General features: G+C 38.6%; 1 protein-coding gene across 4 annotated transcripts in view; it reads left to right on the top strand.

The window, feature by feature from the left end:
- Positions 1-25,445, top strand: part of TOGARAM1 (TOG array regulator of axonemal microtubules 1) — a 125,408-nt gene that overhangs the window by 22,803 nt on the left and 77,160 nt on the right. For 3 of the 4 annotated variants that reach the window (XM_080685061.1, XM_080685060.1, XM_080685059.1), the window contains exons 2-5: positions 8,027-8,183; positions 12,547-12,681; positions 23,275-23,577; positions 25,183-25,442. In XM_080685061.1, coding sequence (XP_080541187.1) covers positions 8,027-8,183; positions 12,547-12,681; positions 23,275-23,577; positions 25,183-25,442 — 855 coding nt within the window. The remainder of the gene's footprint in view (positions 1-8,026; positions 8,184-12,546; positions 12,682-23,274; positions 23,578-25,182; positions 25,443-25,445) is intronic. The other variant, XM_080685062.1, reaches the window with a different exon arrangement.

Raw genomic sequence — 25,445 nt, 5'->3', positions numbered from 1 at the left:
TGTCCTCATCCATAGGTGTATGATTTTTGTCCAGTCTCTTCTGGCACCCCCCATACCATTTCCCCCTGAGAATTGTCAGTCCACTCCCTTTCTATGCCCCTGATTCTGTTATATTCACCAGTTTATTTTGTTCCTCAGATTGTTAATTCACTTGATTTTTAGGTTCACTTGTTGATAGATATGTATTTGTTGTTCATAATTTTTATCTTTACTTTTTTCTTCTTCCTCTTTTTAAAGAATACCTTTCAGCATTTCATATAATACTGCTTTGGTGGTGATGAACTTCTTTAGCTTTTTCTTATCTGTGAAGCTTTCTATCTGACCTTCCATTCTGAATGATAGCTTTGCTGGGTAGAGTAGTCTTGGTTGTAGGTTCTTGCTATTCATCACTTTGAATATTTCTTGCCACTCCCGTCTGGCCTGCATAGTTTCTGTTGAGAAATCAGCTGACAATCGTATGGGTGCTCCCTTGTAGGTAATTAACTGTTTTTCTCTTGCTGCTTTTAATATTCTCTCTCTGTCTTTTGTCCTTGGCATTTTAATTATGATGTGTCTTGGTGTGGTCCTCTTTGGAATCCTCTTGTTTGGGGTTCTGTGCGCTTCCTGGACTTGTAAGTCTATTTCTTTCACCAGGTAGGGGAAGTTTTCAGTCATTATTTCTTCAAATAGGTTTTCAGTATTTTGCTCTCTGTCTTCTTCTGGCACCCCCATAATTCTGATGTTGGCACGCTTGAAGTTGTCCCAGAGGCTTCTTACACTATCTTCAACTTTTTGGATTTTTTTTTTCTTTTTTTTTTGCTTTTCCGGTTGAGTGTTTTTTGCTTCTTTGTTTTTCAAATCTTTGACTTGATTCTTGCGTTCCTCTAGTCTGTTGTTGGGTCTCTGTATAATATTTTTTATTCCAGTCAGTGTATGTTTAATTTCTAGTTGGTCCTTTTTCATATCCTCTAGGGCGCTAAATTTATTGGCCTTTTCTGGGGTATTCTTGAAAAGCCTTATAACTGTGGTTTTGAATTCTATATCCAGTCATTCGTTTTCCTCCATTTCTTTCGTTTGTGATCTGTTTCTTTGCCTTAGCATTTTCGTTGTTTCCCTGAGTTGGTAGGGTAGCTTTGTGTGCTAGGTTTCCTATATGGCCCAGTGGGTCGGCCTCCCCAGTTAACCTGAGGTGGACACTTTTGGTGCACCCCTTTGTGGACTGTGTGTACAGCCTTGTTGTAGTTAAGTCTTGATTGTTGTTGGTATCACTGGGAAGAATAGACCTCCAGGCCAGTTGGCTGTGAGGATCAGCTTTGTCTATGCTGGGAGAAGTTCGGTGCTGGAGACAGCCTTATAGGATTAGACTTGCAAAATTGCAAAAGCCTCTGTGTTCAGCTTGGATGGTGTGGAGTCTCAGGGCGGAGCAGACAGTCTTGGCTTCCTGTCAGCCCTGCCCTTGCGCACGCGCCTCCAGACCTCTGCCTTACGCAACTCCCCTTAGTTTCCGCCTGACAGTCCATATTCCCCCTGTAAGAGCATGGGTCCCCAGGGGCTCGCCTGGAACTGGGGTTCAGTGCAGTCGGAACTAGGGTTCAGTGCAGTCAGGAGCTTCCGACTCCCTTCTGCTAGGGAATGCCTGCGGCAACCTCCACATTCAGCTTTCTCTAGACCCTCCGCGGCTCCCCCGGGTCACCAAGTCTCTGAGTCTCCATGTGCCTTTCTCTCTACCTGACAGTCCAGACTCCCCCTGTGTGAGCCTGGGTCTGTTGGAGACCGGGTGTAAGCTGACACGGTCCTTGTACCTGAAGGGACTAGCAAGGCTAGGTCCCCTATCCACACAGTTTTTCCAGGCTTGTTTGATTGGCGGTTATCAGTAGAATGAGAGCAATCTTTCATAGCTTACCAAGAAATCTGTAACTATTTACTGAGATTTGCTGTACTGAGAATTTGTCCTTCTGCTCTGTCTCTCCCTTAGAGATTAAGAGGAACAAAGAATACATTCCTCTTGACAGACCTCCTATTCAGTGTTTTATGTATAAAAAGCGTTACGCAGTTAATAAACTTGCTGCAGTCTCTCGATCACCTGTAGTCCTCCCGATCCCACTTTCCTGTCTTTCTTTCTTTTCTCAATTCCCAACTCCCTACCTCAGCTCAGTTCAACCAGTCAGGCCGGCCCTGGCAATTGGCGCCCGAACAGGGACCTGAAGACTTGAGAAGCACACGGTGAGGAACTCCTCCAGATAAAAAATGCACTCGTTAAGGTAAGGGAGGAACAATTTGTTGATAGTCGGAAGTAAAGCATGGGACAGCTAGAATCTAGAAAAATGCCCTTTATAAGCAAATTTTGATGTCTATACGATCATAAAATAATGTGGTTTCTTGTTCAAATTAAAATCTTAGTTTATATTTAGAATTTAAAATCTATAATAAGTGAAACTCCACTGCTAAAACCGCCTCTGGTATAGAGAAATTCAAAGGTGGCAGGAGAGGGCAGAGCTATCTGCTCTCCAGCAATAAGATTAATTAAGATTTCATTTAAAAATTATAGAAAAACTCGCAGGGAAATACAAGTCTTGGCCAAATTAGATATTAATTATTACTTCAGAAAGCGAAAAAGAAAAAATAATTTAAGATCTTTCCATCTTTTAAACATAAAAAGAAATTCAGCCAGATCTGTTACTAAAACTTCTTCCGAAGTAAGCAGGATATGGGGAAAGAAAAACACGTGGAGAGCCAATATAGAAGCCCACTCTCCCAATATGCTAATTTAAAATTTCCTTTCTCGGCATGAAAAAATAAAAATGGCATAAAAGAACCAAAAGGAAAAAACACAGGCTAGGTTCCTAGCAACAAGATTGGCATTTCCATAATAAAGAGTTTTTAAAATGCTAATAAACCTTGTTAAAAAGTTAACTTTTAAAGCCTTCAAAAAAATAAATAAATTTGTCTCTGTTATAAAATTTATCCATAATAAATACTTTAAATAATTATAATTAACTCTAGAATCTCAAACAAATTATTAAAATATAGATAATATATTAATTATAAAAATCTAAATAGCCCAGGGGAAGTCTGGCTATGCCTTTTATAAATAGAAGAAGAAGGGTGGATGCCCTTCCCGCAGCAGGACAGGTAGACCAGTTCCTGCCAGTAGTTGTTCTTTAAAGACAATTTTTGCATTTAAATACTTGCAGGCTTGCTACTCAATTTTCCCAGGGAAAGAAAAATCATAGCCATTTTAAAAGGTCAAGTGGCTAAGCAAGGCCTGTTAATCAAAAGATAAAAACTTATTTAATAATCTGAATTTATTTCGTCATAAAAAACCTAAAAGACAGAATTAAAGCTATTAATTAATTAAAAAAATAAAAATATTATTAATCTAGAAACTACTGTTTAATTTGCCAGCTTTAAAAGTTCAAAGTGCAAATTAAATTAAGAGAAATTATATAGTTATAGTAATTAAATATCTAAAATATAAAAAATTATTAAAAAAATAAAATATTATATTTTCTCTAAAAATAATTAAAAATTTAAAATAAATTACTTATTAGTCTAATTTAAAAAAAGGATTAATTCTATGATCCCAACCAAAATTTTTCTATACAAAAACTAGTTTAAAATCTAATTAATATCTTAAAATCATTATAAAAGATATTATAATCTTTAAATCATATATAGATATAGATATAAATATATATTTGATAGTTTTTTCCATGTTAAAATTTCAAAACTTTAACAGAGATAATTCTTGGAAAGCTCCAAGGATCCGGAATAATAAAAAAAAAATTATTCTCTCTTCTTAAAGAAAAACTTCTTAAATTTAACAGATCTAATATACTTAAAATTACATAAAAAGTCTTATCAAATAAAAATTAATAACTATATTTTAAATATTATAAAAGTTTTAGCCTCTAAGGAGGACAAAATATTTCTTAAAATTCAATAACAAAATTTTAAGACAAAATTTAAAATAACAAAAACCCTCCACTAATAAAAAAAAAAAAGGGGGGGGATAGTGGAAGAATATCATGTAAGGAAAAATATCCTCTAAGTAAATTACATCTAAAAAATTTTTACTTTAAAAAATTAATTTTCATTTGTAATGCTAACAGCAAGACACCAATGAAAAACATATATGATGTCAAAACAGGCCAAAGGAAAATTGTTTGGGCAAAAATAAAAAGGATCCCAAATAAAATTTATAGAAAAGATTCCTTTATTAACTTTTGGTCGAGAATATGTTTGTATATTTTCAAAAAACAACTCCAAGACCATGTAGATTCCTACAACAGAGAGGAATTGACAGGTCTGCTCCAACCATGAAGACAAGAGGAGAAACAGTCCAGAGATAGAAGATGCTGACCACGCCTTGCCATGCTAGCAGTCAGCAGCTGCACGTCGCTGCAGGTTACCCAGAACCAAACCAGAGAGGGTCGGACATACATTGCCACCATTTGTGCACCATCCAGATATCAACTATTGTCTGTTTGCTTCCGAACCATCGGATCTAGCATCCGATCCCTGCAAATAGGGCTACATGAACTCTGCCTAAAAAACAAAGAAGGGGGATCTGTTGGAGACCGGGTGTAAGCTGACATGGTCCTTGCACCTGAAGGGACTAGCAAGGCTAGGTCCCCTACCCACACAGTTTTCCCAGGCTTGTTTGGATGGCGGTTATCAGTAGAATGAGAGCAACCTTTCATAGCTTACCAAGAAGTCTGTAACTATTTACTGAGATTTGCTGTACTGAGAATTTGTCCTTCTGCTCTGTCTCTCCCTTAGAGATTAAGAGGAACAAAGAATACATTCCTCTTGACAGACCTCCTATTCAGTGTTTTGTGTATAAAAGGCATTACGCAGTTAATAAACTTGCTGCAGTCTCTCGATCACCTGTAGTCCTCCCAATCCCGCTTTCCTGTCTTTCTTTCTTTTCTCAATTCCCACCTCCCTACCTCAGCTCGGTTCAACCTGTCAGGCCGGCCCTGGCATGGGTCCACGGGGTTTCTCCTGGAACTGGGTTTCAGTGCCGTCGGAACTGGGGTTCAGTGCAGTTGGGGGCTTCCTTCCCCCTCCCGCCAGAGAAAGTCAGCCAGGCACTCAGCCGCCCTTCCTCTCTGTGTGCATGTCCGTACCTCAGCCCTTCTTTGCCGCTCCTCTGATTCTCTGTGAGCTTTCCTCTTTCCTTCTAGTTGTAGAATTTCCACTCAGCCAGCCTTCCTGTGGTTCTGGATGATGTCCATTTTGTCTTTTAGTTGTAGTTTTGAAATTGTTGTGCAAGGCAGCAGTTTAGGGGCTTACCTATGCCGCCGTCTTGGTTTCTCTCTGCTTTAATTTTTTTAATCCTCACCTGAGTATATGTAGAGAGAGAGGAAGGGAGGGAACAAGGTATGTGCCTGATGGGGAATTGAGCCACACCAGCCAGAGCTACCTTACTTCAATTTTGTTTTATTTCAACACTATTTGATAATAGGCAAAGTTTACAAAGAAGTATTACTGAGAAGGCTTATAGTTCACCACATGTCTAGATTTTATTGTGTCAATAAACCTCAAGAAACTATATAGACAGTATGTATAATTTCTTGTCTGTTCGCTCCATTTTTAAAATGTTCTATAGCCATGTTGAATATGAAGTGATCCAGAATAATTGAGGTTGTCATTGGTGAAGAATTCTGAACACTTGGATCATGTTCTTATTTAGTTCTTTAACTGTGATTAGGTAGAACTTCAAAATTCTATCCTGGCACCTCTGTACCTTAAGGACCAAAGGAGGTATGTGAAAAAGGAATTGGAAACTAAAGTACTAGACATATATAGTGTTATATACTTTGTTTTAAATAAAAGACCCATCTATCTTTAGAATATATTTTAGACTTGTGACCAGCGGGAGGATGGAGTGCGTAGGCCTATGAGAGGCTGTGGCTGGCAGCGGCTGACCCAGAGGGGCGGGGGCAGCGGTCTGCTTGGCCCCAGCTGGGTTGCCATGTCCTGCCAGGCTATGGATGACTTCTTGTAGCACTACACAGTCTCCATCCCCTTCTCCTTTTCCTGGGGCCTGTCCTATCTCCTCGTCTTGTAACTCGTGAGACCATTTCTGTATGTAACTGGAATGAGAAAAATGATGACTTCTCAGTTCCCTGACCACACCTGCCAGCATGGAATCAGGGACTCACACTTTTGATCCTGTCTGTCTATCTTAATGTGTGGGCAGTAGCTCTAGTCACTAAGCTGTTTACCCTTCTAGAACTGGAGTCTGCAAACAGCGGCCTCTAGCCAAATCTGGCCCACCACCTTTTTTTTTGTAAAGCCTGTGAGCTAGAATGGTTTTTACATTTTTTTAATAGTTGAAAAAAATCAAAAGAATAATGTTCTGTGACAGGTGAAAATGATATGAAATTTAAGTATCTAAAAATACAATTTTATTGGAATAAAAATAAAGAATATATATATATTTTTTAAATATATTGTATTGATATTTCACAGAGCGGAAGGGAGAGGGATAGAGAGCTAGAAACATCGATGAGAGAGAAACATTGATCAGCTGCCTCCTGCACACCTCCCACTGAGGATGTGCCCGCAACCAAGGTACATGCCCTTGACCGGAATCGAACCCAGGACCCTTCAGTCCGCAGGCTGACGCTCTATCTACTGAGCCAAACCGGTTTCGGCAAGAATATATTTTAAGGGAACCATGACCATGTATTCATTTACATTTGGGCTGCAGATTAGGAAGAAGAAACTTGCTTCAGTAATAGTTGAGTGGTTCAGTGGCCTTCAGCTGTCATTTATTGTATAACTAGAGGCCCGGTGCATGAAAATTCAGGCACTGGAGGGGGGCGTTCCTCAGCCCAGCCTGCCCCCTCACACAGTCCGGGAGCCCTCAGGGGCAGGAGGCGACCCAGCAATCAAGGGAAGGTGACACCCCATCACACCTCTGCTGCTGCCACTGCCGGCAGCACAAGCCTCGGGTGGCCCTGGGCACCTGGGCACCCACCTTCCGAGGCTTGCCTGTGCCTCGGGCCGGCCCTGGGCGGCTGGGGCAGCCGCCATCTGAGGCTTGCCTGCACCTCAGGCTGGCTCCAGGCGGCTGGGCAGCCAACATCTGAGGCTTGCCTACACCTTGGGCATTGGCTGAGCAGCTGCCATCCGAGGCTTGCCTGCGCCTCGGGTCAGCCCTGGGTGGCTAGTGGGCTAAGGGGACTGGGAGACTCCAGAGGCAGGGTTGATGGGACTGGGCACCACTATCTTGTGGCTGTGGGCACCACCATCTTTGAGGGCGTGGCAGCAATTAGCATATTCCCGCCTTATTGGCTGTGGGTGCCAACATCTTTGCGATGGTGTGAGGGACAATTAGCATATTCCCTCTTTATTAGATAGGATGTTGAAACACAGACGGTTTTAGTGTGACAGGCTATGCCACTGAATAAAAAATGTTCTTTTCTTACCCTAGCCTGTTTGGCTCAGTGGATAGAGCGTCAGCCTGGGGACCAAAGGATCCTGGGTTTGATTCCAGTCAAGGGCACATGCCTTGGTTGCAGGCTCCTCCCTGGCCCAGGTCCTGGTCAAGGCTCTCGCTGGTGGCAGCCAATCAATGTGTTTCTCTCACATCGATGTTTCTCTCTGTCTTTCACTCTCTCTTCCACTCTCCCTAAAAAAAAAAAAAAAAAAAAAAAAAAAGGAAAAATATCCTCAGGTGAGGATTAACAAAAAAAAAGGTTCTTTTCTCTATTCAAGTTGCTGTTTTATTCTTTTTGTTATTACAATCTTTCTTTCCTAGCTGTTAGATGTGTACTATAGGAAGTTAAGATATAGAAAAGATTTGGGGTGAAGTAGTAAAAAAGAGGGAAAATTTTGTTTTTTTGTACCATAGAATGAAAAATACTGTTATTTTACCATACTAAATATGGATGCTTACTTGTATCATTGTATATTTGATAAATTTAGTTTTTTCTTTTAATCTGAATTTCATAATTGGGTTTAAATTATTGTCTCAGTTATTGTACAAGTAGCCTTAACACTAATTTGCTAATTTATTATCCTGTTTCTATAGTTTTCAGCATATGATTTCATCCCTTCGTCAAAATTAAAGCCCTCCCAAGGAATGTCAGTCAATGATGATTTATGTTTTAGCAGAAAAAGAGTGTCAAGAAACTTATTTCAGAATAGTCTGGATTTTAACTCAGATTCACTTCCTATATGTGCTGCTGGTAAGTAATAGGTGCAGGTAATTGACATGTTTAACTAAATGAAAGATGTCCGTAAACTTTATAATTTATTTAAGGGCTCATAGAACTTACTATCTAGTAGACAATTTAGGTTCAGTAAATATTTGTTAAAGATCTGATAAGAGTGGACACTTAGACAAAATTGTCTCGTAAGACCCTGGAGTGGCTTCTCATTGAAACCCTTTAAGTCCTAATATAAGTCAGTATTATTGAGTATCTCCAATGTGTCACGTGCTTTCCTAAGTACTGGGCATATACCTGTCAACAAAGAGGAAAAGCTTTGTGCCTAATAGATCTTGCAGTCTGTTTGGAATGAAACAGACATTAAATTAATGTAAAACAGATTAGATGGTGATAAACGCTATGGAAAAAAATAAGCAGAGAAGATGAATATGAAGGAAGTCCTATGTTAAATAACATATTGAAAGAAGGCCATATTCAGATAAAAATACTTGAAACAAACTACATAGATATCAAGAGAGAAGAGCAAATAATTCCAGGAAGAGGGAATAGTAAGTGCAGAGTATGGAACAAGTTTGAGAAAGATCAAAGAGGCTATTAAGTCTGGACTGAAATGAGTAAGAGGAAGAGAAGTAGAAAATGAAATTCAAGAGATATTAGGACCCTAATCCATTTGTCTCAGTGAATAGAGCATTGGCCTTCGGACTAAAGGGTCCCAGGTTCAATTCTGGTCAAGGGCACATGCCCAGGTTGCAGGCTCAGTCCCCAGTAGGGGGCATGCAGGAGGCAGCTGATGAATGATTCTCTCATCATTGATGTTTCTCTTCCTCCCCCTTCATCTCTGAAATCAATAAAAATATATATTTTTTAAATAAATATTAGGTGTTCTTATTTATAAGAGCTAATGGGCTATTGAATGAACTTGACATTTACTCTGAATGAGGGACATTTAAGGAAAGAAATAAAATCAATTGTTTTGTTTTGAACATTGTATTTATTTACTAGAGGCCCAGTGCACGAATTCGCGCACAGGTGGGGGCCCCGCCCCCTGGTGGAGCTCCGGTTGAACTCCCCGTCGAACTCCCAGTGGAGGGGACAGTTTGCATATTAATCTTTTATTATATAGGATTGTTTGTTTGTTTTTAATGTATTTTTATTGATTACAGAGAGGAAGGGAGAGGGAGCGAGAGAAATAGAAACATCAATGATGAGAGAATCATTGATTGGCTGCTTCCTGCACACCCGCTACTGGGGATTGAGCCTGCAACCCAGGCATGTGCCCTTGACCAGAATCGAATCCGGGACCCTTCAGGCCCTAGGCCAACGTTCTATCTACTGAACCAAACCAGCTAGAGCTTGAACATTATATTTAAAATAAGACTTAAGGAGGGCAATGGTGAAAACAGGGAGTCTATTGTAGTAATCCAGGCTAGAATTGATGGGGTCTTTGACCAGAGTAGCAGTGAATATAATGAAAGTGATTAGATTCTGATTATATGTCAAAGGTAGAGTTGATATGATTTGATGATGGATTTGGGAGGGAGGAAGGGAGGGAGGGAGGGAGGGAGGGAGGGAGGGAGGGAGGGAGGGAGGGAGGGAGGGAGGGAGGGAGGGAGGGAGAAGTCAAGAGTGCCATAAGGTTTTCTTGGTTAGAGCAACTAGAAAGATGTTTAATTGCCTAAGTAAGTGTTATAGAAAGTAAATATAGTAGTTCAGAGTACATTGGCATTGGTATGGGCCATATCAGTTAGAAAAGACATTGAAGAGGAGATAGTATTTGAATTTCATCTTTTTGGGATGTATATGATACAAGTAATTAGATGGGAAGTATGAGAAGAGCAAAGACTTACATTATTGAATTTTTTTTTTAAGAGAGAGAGAGAGGAAAGGAGAGGGATAGAGAGATAGAAACATTGATGAGAGAGAAATATCATCCATTGGCTGCCTCTTGCACACCCCCTACTGGGGATCAAGCCCACAAACAGCATGTGCCCTGACTGGGAATCGAACCAATGACCTCTTAGTTCTTGGGTCGATCAGTGCTCAACCACTGAGCCACACCAGCTGGGCTCAAAGGCTTACATTACGAAAGGGCTTGATATATTTTGGGAGCTGTATAAAGGCAAGATTCATTGTAGATGGTCAAAGATAAGTTTGGATATAGGGATCCCTGTAGCTAGGATTAAAATTTTGAGCTCATACTGGTAAGCCATAGGGAGCTAGTGGAGATTTGTTGTTGTAGTAAAGGAAAAAAGCCAGGTGATAAAGTTATTTACAAATGGAATAAAAGGAATAATCTGGAAAATTTGATGACTAGGGGAGTAGAGAAAGATGTCAAAACTTAACACCTGACTAATTAGAAAAATGATCATGTATATGTTAACAAAACAAAATTTGTTGGAAAGGAAAAATACTTTATAATGTAAAGATGGAGTTTGTCATAGATGTTAACATTTATTTAGTATCCAAATGATATCAGTTACTGAAATTTGTTGGCTGTGAGTTTGGACACAATATTTAGAAAACATTGTTACCCTAGTAGAGTTTATAGATCTTTATGCAGTAATATTCCATGGTATTTTCATATGAAAATGAAGTGTCATAATGATTGTATAGTTTAATGTTTATTTTTGGGCCTGCAATTGAGGCATGTGCCATTGTCCAGAGTTGAACCCAGGACCCTTCAGTCCGGGGGCCAATGTTTTATTCACTGAACCAAACCTGCTAGGGCCTAGTAGCACAGATTTTAAATAACTGAATTATAAGACAACATATAACCCAATTCTAGATTGGATGTTACAGTTTATAAGTATAAAGGAATTCAAGAAAGGAAAAGATAATAGGTATTGCAGTGATTCACAAAAATACCAAGGAAGAGTCTGGACTTTAAAGAATGAAGGGTCTGTGATTGGCAGTGAGGCAAAAGGGACTATTGCAGGTAGGGAGAATAACAAAAGCATAAATGTGAGAATTAACTTAGAAGATGTCCAGTACATGAAGGAAAAAGGGACTTGAAATTATAAGAAGAGATTTTTTAAAATAGTTTGAGAACTGCAAGTGATCAGCTCATTTTTATATATAAACTAGAGGCCTGATGCATGAAATTCATGCAAGAGTAGACCATCCTTCCCCCGGCTGCTGGCACCAGCTTCCCTCTGACACCCGGGACCCAGGCTTCCCTCGCAGTCCCGGCTTCACCCGGAAGGTCGTCCAGGAGGACGTCCAGTCTAATTAGCATATTATGCTTTCATTATTATAGATAAACTAGAGGCCCAGTGCATGAAATTCGTGCATGGGGGGGGGTGTCCCTCAGCCCAGCCTGCACCCTCTCCAATCTGGGACCCCTCGAGGAATGTCTGACTGCCCCACCAGGATCGGGCCTAAGCAGGCAGTCAGACATCCCTCTCACAATCCAGGACTGCTGGCTCCTAACCGCTTGCCTGCCTGCCTGCCTGATTGCTCCTAACCGCTTCTGCCTGCCAGCCTGATAACCCCCTAACCACTCCCCTGCCAGCCTGATCGACGCCTAACTGCTCCCCTGCCGGCCTGGTCACCCCCAACTGCCCTCCCCTGCTGGCCTGGTCACCCCTAACTGCCCTCCCCTGAAGGCCTAGTTGCCCCCAACTGCCCTCCCCTGCAGGCCTGGTCCCCCCCAACTGCCTTCCCCTGCAGGCCTGGGTCCCCCCCAACTGTCCTCCCCTACAGGCCTGACCGCCCCCAATTGCCCTTCCTTGCAGGCCTGGTCCCTCCCAACTACCCTCCCCTGCTAGCCTGATCGCCCGCAACTGCCCTCCCCTGCTGGCCATCTTGTGTGTTGGAGTGATAGTCAATTTGCATATTACCTCTTTTATTATATAGGATGAATGCCAGAGAGGCCATTATTACCTTCTTTAATTCAGACTTATTCCTCTGCCCAAAATTAACCTTAACTAGCCATAGGAGAGGGAAAGCATTCTGGGAAGTAAACCTGGATAATCTTGGAAGCTATGTGAATGCTGTGTTATATGTTAGGAAAGAAGGTAGTTGTGTTCTGCAGTAGAACTTTTTGGGTAGAGAGTATACTACAAATACTAGAAAGAAGGAAAGCCAGATCTGAAGGAACATTCCATGGTAACAGAAGGGAACATGTAGGAAGAAACTGCCTTTGTCTGCATTTTTCAATATGCTTTTCTCTGTACTTTACCTGTCTATTTTCTGTCCTTTAATCCCTGCCACTAATCAGATATGCCAGTAGCAAAAGCTTTATCCATTTCTTGACTGCCATGATCACTATCCATGTACTTTTATATTTATTTCCACACAAATGACACCATTTATGAAATTAAATGTATTCATGAAATAAAGCTAACTTTTATTATATTTTTCTCCTTCCTTCCTTCCAAAGGCACTACTGGAACTCATCAGACAAATCCTTCTGGGAAATGTGGACAACTTGAATTTTCACAGATATGTGATAAAACTGGAAGTGTGGATTCTGACTTACAGTATTTGGGGACAACTAACAGTTATCAAGATAAAGGTTTAAATTTCAGATTTATTTAGATACAGATGATATATAAATGTTGTGTGGGGTTTCCAAATCTAGCTTATATGTTATTTTGTATAATCATACTCATCAAAAAAGTTATATTTTAGTAAAAATTTTAATAACATTTAAATAGTTATTACCCCAAAATGATAAATACCATAATCTTTATATAAATATGACTGATTAAAATTAGAGTTTCTACTCATGGTGGAAATGAGCACTTTAATACCAATTAATTGAAAGTAACATTATTCATTAAGGAGTACTGTGTTAGCAGAAGAGTTATTTTCCATAACAGTTTTAAATTTTGAGGCTATTTAGAATTTATTATGTTCCCTGTAAGGAACAATAACTTCCTGACTAGCTTTCATTTCAGATCTCTTATATGTCTGAAAGATATAGAATAAAAGGAAGATTTGAGGCTGTCAGTCATGGATATTGGATTTGAAAGTGTTTTTTCCTTCCATGCTCATTAATAGCTTTATTAATTATTATTTAAAAGTAGGAACAAATCAAATATTTCTAAGAGATATTTTCATTTTTGTTGTACACTTACTAAATTTTTTTGAATGATACCGATGTATGTACTTCTTTCTGTATTTGGTGGTGAAAAGTAATGCTCATTTGAAATTAGTAAAGAGGATTTAGTTAATATAGCACTTATATTTTAACTATCTTTTCCTCCATCCACTCCAAAGGGCCATGTAATTCCATAAAGTTTTTCTTTGTGGTGTTGTTCCTAATAAAATAATTTATCTTTCTTAATAATACAGGTATTTCCTAAATCTTGGCTAGATGCCTTTGGGACTCATAATTAATAGAAGCAGAGAGGATTCTCTGTGTTGCTTGGCCTGTTCCTGTTTAGGATATCCCTAAATGGTTACATTACCTTTGAAGTCTACCTTCACGCTCAGTGTTTAATCAGATCTCTGTAGTGCATCTAATTTTCTATAACCTCTCAGAATACCTATTAGAGCAGTGGCTAAAGAGATACCATGTTCTTCCAAAGTCAAGATTTAGAAAGGAACCAAGATGGTAGCATAGATAAATGCCTGTACTCGCCGGCTCCCATAACCACAACTAAAAGAACAACCATCATCCAGAACCACCGGAAAGCTGGCTGAATGGAAGTCCTACAACTAGAGAAGTAAAGAAGAAGCACACTGAGACTGGTGGGAGGTGAGGAGGTGCAGAACAGGCTGGTCCGGCACCCACGTGTATCACTTTTTTAATCAGGAGAGAGATCGTCTCTGTGGAGGCTACCCATGAGGAGCAAGGGGTTCCAGCCCCACACCAGAAGCCCAGCCCAGGGTCCCAGAGCTGGGAAGAGAAGTCCCTGTAACTATGGGCTGTAAAAACCAGTGCAACTTGGGGTTCAGTGACACAGAGGCTGTTGGATACCCAGCTATTCCTCTTAAAAGGCCGACACCACACATTGAACTTACAAGGTCCCACGTCCTCTGAGCTCCAGCACTAGGGCAAGGCTCTGGGGGACCCAGACACATATCAGGAGGAACTGAATTGTCTAGCATCAGGGCAAGAACTCAGGGGCAGCTTTCTCTCAGATGGAGTCGCTTGCAGGGATCATTGTTCCTATGCTGGGACCTCCTGGATCGGTTGCAGGGCTGACTGGCACCATTTCTGTTTGTGCCGCCCGGGTGATTCCCTAAGACCCTGCCTCATCCAATTTACAACCCTACCCAAGCTGTATGCAGCAGCTTTTGCATATGAATGGCCTGACCTTGCTTAGGCTAAAATCTGTCAAACAAGCTACAGCTGGGTCAGGGAGCTCCAAACCTATCAATTAACCAGTTAACTGTCACGTGTCCAAAATGGAAACCATCCCCACACACCATGATATTTTGAATTTAATTTAAAAAATCAATTTGCAATGAATATAAAAATAAATATATTAACTCACAATTCAGGTGTTCTTGAATATTTTCAGTTGAAAATGCTCACAAAAAAATTATTTTAAAGTTGGTCAGGGCTGCCACTTAGGGAAAACATTTTTTTTTAATTCTTCCAAATGACATTTTTAATTATTTTTACATAGCACATACACAGTGGGGAAAAAAGTATTATTTACTCTTAGTTATTATTAAAATTGCTTCAGTGTATGATAAAGTTCGAAACACGGTACAACACATAACAGAACATTACATTGTTTACAAAAAGTACTTGGTTTCTTTTCGCTATTTTGTACCAATACTAGTAGAAGAGCATACCAAACATCTTTTCCACATAGATTTCTTTTTTTCAATCGGCGGATACTCCCCCCAAAAAAGTCGTTTATATAATCTGGATGGCAAGTCAGTGGCATAACGTTTTCTTTTCTCAGGTTGTGCTAATTTATGTTTTTTCATTAATTGCCTGATTACTTGTAACTGGAAATCACCAAGTGTAATATTGCTATTTTTTTTCTCGACTATAGACACATGCTTGCATCTATAGACACTTATAGTGTACAAAGGGTAAAAGGCCCAAGACCTGCCACCAGCACCAGCCTGCCTTACTTCATAGCTGGGCCTCATCTGGGCATTTCCAAACCTGATACAAAGAAGAGGAAGCTGCAGATCTCTCTGTAGCTCCTACTGCGTGGTCCCAGGCAGTGACTAACTTTGCACCTCCCTGGAGATGCAAGAGCCATTATACCCAGTGGTCAGTGTCAGACCATACCAGATTACACCTCTACACATCCATAAGTGACACACTCAAGGGGCAGACTCAGCACAAGCCCCGCTAAAGCAAGTTCTGCTCCATAAGGGTGTCTCCTGCATAGCAGCTCTCCCATTGTAGTAGCAGCTTGTCCTCACAGCCAATTGGCCTGGAGGTCAATTCCTCCCAGTGACACCAACACCCACACAGGGGTGCACCTAGAGTGCTCAGCTCAGGTGACTGGGAGACTGAGCCACTGGGCCCTATAAGACACCTACTACACCAGGCCACTCTACCATCTCTAGGAGACATAGCAGCTCTACCCAATACGTCGAAATAAACACAGGGAAGCAGCCAAAATGCAGAGACAAAGAAACTGGTCACAAATGAAAGAAATGAAAGAAAGCAAACTATTGAATATGGAGTTCAAAACCACAGTTATAAGGTTACTCAATAATCTAGAAACCTCCAAGGAACTTAGTGAGAATGCCAAAAAAAAAAATGGAAAAGGACCAGTCAGAAATTAAGCATACACTGACTGGAATAAAGAATAATATACAGAGATTCAGTAGTAGAGTAGAGGATTCTGAGAATCAAATCAATGATTTGAAATATGAGGAAGCAAAAAATACCCAATGAGAAGAGCAAAAAGAAAAAAGAATCCAAAAATATGAAGGTAGTGTAAGGAGCCTCTGGGACAACTTCAAGCGTACCAACATTTGCATTATGGGGTGCCAGAAGGAGAAGAGAGAGCAAGATAACTGAAAACCTATTTGAAGAAATAATGACAAAATTTTCCCTTCCTGGTGAAAGAAATAGACTTAAAGTCCAGGAAGCACAGAGAGTCCCAAACAAGAAGAACCCAAGAGGACCACACCAAGACACATCGTAATTAAAATGCCAAGGGCAAAAGACAAAGAGAGAATTTTAAAAGCAGCAAGAGAAAAGCAATTACTTACCTACAAGGGAATGCCCATACAACTGTCAGCTGATTTCTCAACAGAAACTTTGCAGACCAGACATGAATAGCAAGAAATATTCAAAGTGATGAATAGCAAAGACCTACAACCAAGATTTCTCTAACCAGCAAAGCCATCGTTTAGAATTGAAGATCAGATAAAGAGTTTCACAGGCAATAAAGGGTTAAAAGAGTTCATCACCACCAAATCAGTATTATATGAAATGTTGAAAGGTATTCTTTAAGAAGAAGAAGAAAAAGATAAAAAATATGAACAACAAAATGGCAACAAACACATACCTATCAACAATTGAATCTAAAAATCAAACGAATAAGAAATCTGATGAACAGAATAAAATGGTGAATAAAATAGAATCAGCGGCATGGAAATGGAAGAGAGGATTTTCAGAAGGAAGGGCGGTGGGGGTGTGGGAAGAGATTAAACAAAGATATTATATGCATATATGCATTAGTAGGGGCACTGATAATGGGGTGGAGAAAGCCTGGGGTGGGGTTGGAACCAGGTGAAAGGGGGCAATGAGGTGGAAAAAGAGGGACATCTGTAATCTCAACAATAAAGATTTTAAAAAAAGAAAGTCAAGATTTAACTTACCAGTAAGTTATACATTAAAAATTTTGTCGAGACCACCACCTTCTCAGCTAACATTCTCCATGGTATTTCTGAAGGGCCCGGAGTGTGAATGCCAAATGCCAAATCATCTAGAAGTTCCCATCCCAACTTTAAATGCTGCAGTGACCCACACTAAATGTTTGAAGTGTTGGTATCTTTTGTTGCATACCATTGGACGTCTCTGTGTGTATAAAGAGTTCTGATGTTTGATTTCTTTGTAAGAAATATACAGGGTGTCCTCCCCAAAATTATACACAGTTTAACAGCTGATAGCTCAATTTTGAAAATGAAATGTGTTTTAATAAGCATTGCCTTCATAATTATTAAAAGTGTATGTACAGCCGAAACCGGTTTGGCTCAGTGGATAGAGCGTCGGCCTGCGGACTGGGGGGTCCCAGGTTCGATTCCGGTCAAGGGCATGTACCTTGGTTGCGGGCACATCCCCAGTGGGAGGTGTGCAGGAGGCAGCTGATCGATGTTTCTCTCTCATCGATGTTTCTAGCTCTCTATCCCTCTCCCTTCCTCTCTCTGTAAAATATCAATAAAATATATATAAAAAAAAAAAAAAAAAAAAAAAAAAAAAAGTGTATGTACAAATTTTGGGGGAATACCTTATATTTAAATCTCTTAATAAAAGGAATATATAATTAGACCCTGACATGGAAGCATCAGAATCTATTAATAGAGCACTTAATTGAAATCAGGAAATAAAGTCTTCATTCTATATATAAATTTTTGACCACTGTAGCCCATTTCCATCCAAATAAGATTTAGGTAGTAGCAGAGGTTCTAACCTTGTCAGATATGAATTAAAAGTAAATAATACATATTGTTTAAGTCTTCTGAAGAATATTGTATTTGGTAGTATACATAAGCTAGGTCTTTTGTCATGGAAAGTATTCCAAAAAAATATTGAAGGAAACTTTAAGGGAACCCCTAAAAGGTACAAGTAGACTTTTATATTAGTTGAGGAGTAAAACGAAAAAGTCAATAAAGGCAAGAAAAAACATAATAAAGAAGAAGCCCAAAATAAGACGGTAGAAGTAAACCATATCAGCAGTTGCTATAAAGATAGACATTTAAATAACAGAGATGATTAGATTTTTTAAATGTAAAAGCTAAGTTACACCTAAAATCAAAATAGATTAGAAGGTAAAGCATGCAAAACATGCAGCAGTCCCCTCTTACTCACAGTTGTTATTTCTACAGTTTCAGTTAACCCAGATCCAGAAATACGAAATGGAAATAATCAATTTATTTGTTTATCCAGAAATAAATGATTTATGAGTTTTAAACTATGTACTATTCTGAGTAGTGTGATGAAATCTCTCTCACTTGTCCCACTCAGGACATGAATCATTTCTTTGTACAATGTATCCACTCTGTATACACTACCCAGATCAACTGTTGTGGTATTGCAGGCTTGTGTTCAAGTAACCCATATATTACTTAATAGTGGTCCCAAAGCACCAGAGTAGTGATGCTAGCAATTCAGATATGCCATAGAGAAGCCGTAAATTGCTTTCTTTAAGTGAAAAGTTGAGTACGGTACAATAGGATGTTTTGAGAGAGAGACCACATTTAATTCACATAACTGTTATTATAGTACATTGTTATAATTGTTCTACATCACTGCTCCTAATGTTCTTTTTATTCGTAGTTATTGTTAATTTCTTACTCTGCCTAATTTATAAATAAACTTTATCATAGATATTATGTATAGGAAAAATATAGTATATATATGGTGTTTGATAATATCCAGTGTTTCAGGCATCCGCTGGGGATCTTGGAACCTATACCCCATGATAAGGAAGTAACTACTATACTAGACAAATACTCAAAGCAAGTATAAAAATATTGATAATGAAGGAAATATACACACTAAAGCTAAAAACACTTTTAGGGCTAAATAGGATCATTATAATGAAAAAAGAATAGTTCAGTAAGCAGATAAGACTTCTTTTTTTAATACATTTTATTGATTTTTTACAGAGAGGAAGGGAGAGGGATAGAGAGTTAGAAACATCGATGAGAGAGAAACATAGATCAGCTGCCTCTACACACCCCCTACTGCGGACATGCCCGCAACCAAGGTACATGCCCTTGACCGGAATCGAACCTGGGACCTTTCAGTCCGCAGGCCGACGCTCTATCCACTGAGCCAAACCGGTTTCGGCACAGATAAGACTTTTTAAAAGTGTGTGTGTGTCTACATATGTAATTTGACAAAATTACAAGGAAAAAATTAACAAATCTACAAATGTTAGTAGAAAATTTTGATAGGGTAAAGAATTTTGGAATTAGATGATGCATAATATTTGAACAACACAATAACTTTGTCACAGTTACCTCAGAAATACAAAAACTGAACAGGCCTATAATCATTAAAGGAATTTTTTTTATTTAAAATTTTCCCACAGAAACAAAATATCCCAGGCACAGATGTTTTTCCCTGTGTTCTGTGAAATGTTCAAGGCAGAGGTAAACCCTATCTTGGACAAACTAAAAGAATTAAGGATAAAGAAGGCTCCCTAATTCATTTTATGAAATAAGTATAACCTTAATACCATGACCAGGTAAGGTCAATGAATAAAGCAAATAAATGGTGTTCCAGTTTCACTTTTATGAAAGTTAAAGTCCTAAATAAAGTACTAGCAAACCAGATCTACAAATTGGCTATTGATGTGTTTTTAAAATTTGTATGTTACATATTATGCGTAAGTAGGTGTTTTCAGAAAAACCTGTAGTTGAACCTTATCACATATAGCAGGAGAAAACCCATATAATTGTGTCAATAGATAGAGTAAATGCAATTGATGAAAAATCAACATACAAACTAAGAATAACTTTCTTAACCTGATTAGATACCTGTTCATACCAATAGCAAATATACTTAGTGGTAAAATAATAGAATTCACTTTAAAGTCAAGAACAGACACAAATGCTCAGTTACTACTGCTAGTGAGCATTTATTATTAATTCCTCTAATATTTATTGAGACCAGACACTGTTCTAGGATCTAACGATCAAAATCTAGTAGAGGAGAAGATAATATGTGCTAAGAAGAAAAATAAGGCAGCATGAGGGAACAGAATGTGACAGGGAAGGTCTCTCTGAAGTGATAACATTTAAACAGAAACTTGAATGAAGTGAAGCTGTGAACCACGTGGATATTTGGAGAAAGAACATTCCAGTCAGAGAGAACAACTAAATACCAATTGTATTAAGTAGGTTCGTATTTGGCTTTGTTGGAGGAATACATAGCAAGGAAGTCAGTGGAATGATCAGTGGGGAGAATAATTATAGGTGATAACATGTGGCCTTATAGGGCATGGTAAGGATTTGGGATTATATTTTGAGTGGGTTGGGAAGTCATTGGAGGTATTTGAGAAGGGAAATAGCATTATCTGACTGCCTTTTAAAAAGATCAGAGCTGCTGTGTAGAGATTAGCCTTGGCAGAAGTGGGGGCGGATACAAAGCAAGTGAGTTAGGAAGTGATGGCAGTAGTAAAGGTAAGAGATGATGATATGGCTCGTTTTAGAGAGGAAGCAATGAAAGTGATGAAAAATGGTTAGATTCTGATACACAGCATGGCTGTAAAGTTTGGAAACATTAGTAATTTTATTTTACATATATAGTAATGTAATATGAACAAGCCATTCTGTATTCACCCAAGTTTCCAGATTTAGTGATCATCCTGTATTGCTAATGTGATTTGTTAATGGATTAGATCTGAAGTTCAAGAGAAGAGTCAAGGATGAGTCCAACACTATTGCCCTGAGCAACTTGAAGAATAGAGTTTACCAAGAAGAGGAAGATGAGGAGAAACAGATTTGACTGGGAAATCATATAGATATGTAATGTTTGGGACATCTTCAGAGATGTCGAATGGCATTTTGATGCTGAGTCTGGAGTGTAAGGGAAAATCAGTCCTAAAAATTTGGGAGCCATTTTAATATCTATCTAGGGAATACCTAGCTCAAAATTAAAAGTATAAAATTTGAAGAGGAAGAAACAAAAATTGTCATTATTACAGACTAGAGGCCTGGTGCATGAAAATTCATGTACTAGAGGGGGGTCCCTCAGCCCGGCTTACCCCCTCCCACCTCCCACAGTCCGGGAGCCCTCAGGGGCGGGAGGCAACCCCGGCAATCAGGGGAAGGTGATGCCCCATCACACCTCTGCTACTGCCACTACCAGCAATGCAAGCCTTGGCCGGCCCTGGTTACCTGAGTCTCAGGCAGTCCTGGGCGGCTGGGCAGCTGCCATCCAAGGCTTGCCTGCGCCTCGGGCCAGCCCCGGGTGCCTGGGCAGCCGTCATCTGAGGCTTGCCTGCACCTTGGGCTGGCCCTGGGGGGCTGAGGGGACTGGGGGACTCCAGAGGCAGGCACACAGCGGGGCTGAGGGGGCTGGGTGCCACCATCTTGTGGCTGTGGGCGCCGCCATCTTTGAAGGTGGGGCAGTCAATAAGCATATTCCCTCCTTATTGGCTGTGGGTGCCACCATCTTTGTGGGCAGGGCAGTCAATTAGCATATTCCCTCCTTATTGGCTATGGGCACCGCCATCTTTGCAATGGCATGAGGTTCAATTAGCATATTCCCTCTTTATTAGATAGGATAATACATGGTACAATGTAATGGTTAAGAGCACAAGCTTGGGAGCCAGAATGCCTGGGTTGATACCTCAGTTTTATAATTTCCTAGTATATTACCTTTAGTAACTTACTCATTATCCCTTTGTAGATTTTTTAAATCTGTAAAATAATAATGCCTATTCCCACAGGATTGTTGTAAGGATTAAATTAGTTAATACATGTAAAGTGTTTAGAATACCACATGGCATACAGTAAGAGCTCAATAAACATTAGCTCATCATTATTATCATTATAGTCACCATCATTATTATTATAATCATTATTAGATTATCTATACAGAATATTCAAAAGGATATACAGAAAACTATTAAAATGTTAAATAATTTAGCAAGTTTGCCAGGTATAATACTAGAATGTAAGCTAAGTAAAGTTCCTGAATACCAGCAACTTTTAGAAAAATGTAGTTTTTAAGAAATTATAGTATCAACAAAATTTGTAAATATATGGATATCTAACAAAGATTTGCATGTCCTTTATTATAATAGCTAAAATACTTTTTTGAGAGACATGAAAGAAGACCTGAATAAACTTCCAGTAAAAGATCCCATATATAAATATGTATATTTATTTATTTACATAAATATATTAGTTAATACATGTAAATAAATTTATGTAAATAAATATTTATTTTTTAATCCTCACCCAGGATATATTCTTTTTTTTAATTTAATCTTTATTGTTCAGATTATTACAATTTTTCCTCTTTTTTCCCCCCATAGCTCCCCTCCACCCAGTTCCCACCCCACCCTCTGCCCTTACCTCCCCCCACTGTCCTCATCCATAGGTGTACGCTTTTTGTCCAGTCTCTTTCCGCACCTCCCACACCCCTTTCCCCCCGAGAATTGTCAGTCCACTCCCTTTCTATGTCTTTTAGTTGTAGTTTTGATATTGTTGTGCGAGGCAGCAGTTTAGGTGTTTACCTATGCCGCCATCTTGGTTTCTCCTCCCGAGGATATATTCTTACTGATTTTTTTTTTTAGAGAGAGAAACATCAATGTGGTAGAGAAACATTGGTTGGTTTCCTCCTATCATCCTGACCAGGGATCAAGCCCACAAACTTTCGGTGTTCAGGACAATGCTATTATCAACTGAGTTATATGGCCAGGGCTAAAAGATCCTATATTTTTGAACAGGGAGACTCAATATCAGGAAAATTACACTTATTCCCAGATTAATATGTAAATTAAATGTCATTTCAACCAAAGTCCCAACAGAATCTTTTATGGAGACGGACAGGCTGATCCTGAAATTCATATGACAGAATGGAGGGTCAAGAATGGCCTAGATAATTCTAAAGTAGACCAAAATGGAAATTTATCCTATCGGATAGCTTGATTATAAATAAAATATTGTAATAGGTGTACATAGATAGATTAATAGAACCAATAAGAAGCATCTAAGAATAGACCCAAATAATATAAGGAGATTTATAGATGAAAGGGAAAGAATGGATAGCTCAAAAAGTGGCACTGGAAAAATTCGATTATATAGAAAAGTGTTAGATCTTTACCTCACACCATACAAAAATATAAATGCCAGATGGAATAAAAATTTTAATGTGAAGAGCAAAAGTCTTAAAACTCTTAGAAGTTGTATATATATAGATAACATTCTCTTTATTTTTGTTTATTTCATTTTCAGAGCTATTGGGAAAAACATATTCTTTTTTGTTTTATTACAGTGTATGCTAGCCTAAATTTTGGCAGTAAGATACAACAAACATTTGGTAACCAAACAGAACGTATTTCATCATACTCTGGTCCAAATCCAAGCCCAGGAGCCTTCATCCTTCCATCCTATCCTCTCTCATCTCGAACTAGCCCAAAACACACATCTCTTACTATGTCTCCAAAGAAGTCTCAAGATAATTCTGTTAATTTCTCAAATTCCTGGCCTCTTAAAAGCTTTGAAGGGCTATCAAAGCCAAGTCCTCAAAAAAAGCTTGTCAGCCAAAAATCATCTGGCTCCACAGGAAGAAATGACGGTAAAAATTAATATTTTTTCAAATTCATTTGTATGTTTGATTATATTTAAAGTTATGTTGCTAGATCTTCAAAAGCTTGTAAGTTACATTTTTCTGTGCATTAGTAAATATTTAAGAAAATAACCATATGTTAATTAGATTAAATGTGTAATATAAAATTCAGTTGAAATTGTGAATTTTTTTTTTCTTCTATTGCCACTTCAAAATCCTTTTCAGAACTAGGCAAACAATAATGCTTTATAATAGACATGAACATGAACAGCCTTAGAAGCTACTAAAAATTTTAGCTTTGCAAATATAAAATGTCATTCATATGTTTACTATAGTATCTATTCATCATTCAACATTTATTGAATATTTAATATATGTTAAAATTATTTTGATGGGTTTTCTATTTGTTTTTAACCAAAATATTTTTTTCTTGCCTCGCCAGAATGGCTTAGTTGGTTGAGCGTCATCCTATGCATCAAAAGGTTGCCTGTTGATTACCGATCAGGACACATACCTGGGTTGCTGGTTCGTTCCCCAGTTGGGGCACATACAGAAGGCAGCTAATCAGTGTTTTTCTCTCACATCCTTGTTTCTCTCTCTCTCTCTCCTCCTTCCTCTCTCTAAACATGTCCTTGGATGAGGATTAAAATATTTTTTAATTATGAAATTAGCATACAAGTTTATTCAAGACAGATTCAGTCTCAAAATAAAATGTCTGTTAAATGCAACCCCTCATCCCACAGGCTTTCCTATCCCCAGCGCCTGAGGTAAGATATTTCACCTTTAAACTATCCCACCATGCTAATGTTCCAGTTTATAAACATAAGGTCACTTTAACTCATAGTGAATTTTATCACTTTCTGTTAGCACTAAACCTTCATTTCCTTGTATTTCTTTCTGAATTTGTCTTTCCTATAAGATCAAATATTAGTGAAAGCTGATGCATTATTTAATCTGTTCTCCCCAGTGACCAGTATTTCTGTTTTGCATATGGTAGTCCTTCAAATGTTGCTTATGTAATTAAACCAAGCAAAAATATTAGCTCTTTTACCTTATTATGGACTTTACCATGCAAGTATTAGCCATGGTGATGTATATGAAGATAGAAATTTAACTTGGTATGTCATATTTTTATTTTTATAAATAAATCGTGCTGGCTCATTTTTGTTATATGTGTTTAAGTATATCTGTGTTGGCTCATTTTTTAATAATTTTTTAAATATGTTTTTATTTATTTCAGAGAGAGAAAGGGAAGAGAGAGATAAAAACATCAATAATGACTGAAAGATCATTGATCAGCTGCCTCCTGAACACCCCCTACTAGGGATCGAGCCTGAAATCTGAGCATGTGCTCTGACCAAGAATCAAACTATGACCTCCTGGTTTATGTGTCGACGCTCAACCACTGAGCTATACCAGCTGGGTGAAGTGGCTCATTTTTGTTATATTTGTTTAGGAGACAATGATACTTTTATCTCATTTTAAGTAATAATCTATTTCTAATAAAAGATACTGTGATTTTAATTTTAAAACACTATTCCAGGCATTTGTGATTTAAACTTCCACTTCTCTAAAAATTTTTTTTTAAAAAGTAAAATATGCATTTTCATGCAGGAGAAAATTCTCAAGAAAAACCTCCAGTTCAACTCACACCTTCCTTGGTGAGATCATCATCTTCTCGACGAGGCCTGAATGGGACCAAGCCTGTCCCTCCCATACCAAGGGGAATCAGCCTTTTGCCTGATAAAACCGATTTAAGCACAGTGGGACCCAAAAAGAAAGAGCCTAATGATATTTGGAAGAGTGAAAATGATAGTGTTAAAATTGATCTTTCAGAATTAAATATCAAGGACAAAGATTTGGACCAAGAAGAGGTT

This window comes from Plecotus auritus, assembly GCF_963455305.1.
Source record: "Plecotus auritus genome assembly, chromosome: 1".
NCBI classification, from domain to species: domain Eukaryota; kingdom Metazoa; phylum Chordata; class Mammalia; order Chiroptera; family Vespertilionidae; genus Plecotus; species Plecotus auritus.
This window is presented reverse-complemented; position numbering and strand designations above follow the sequence as displayed.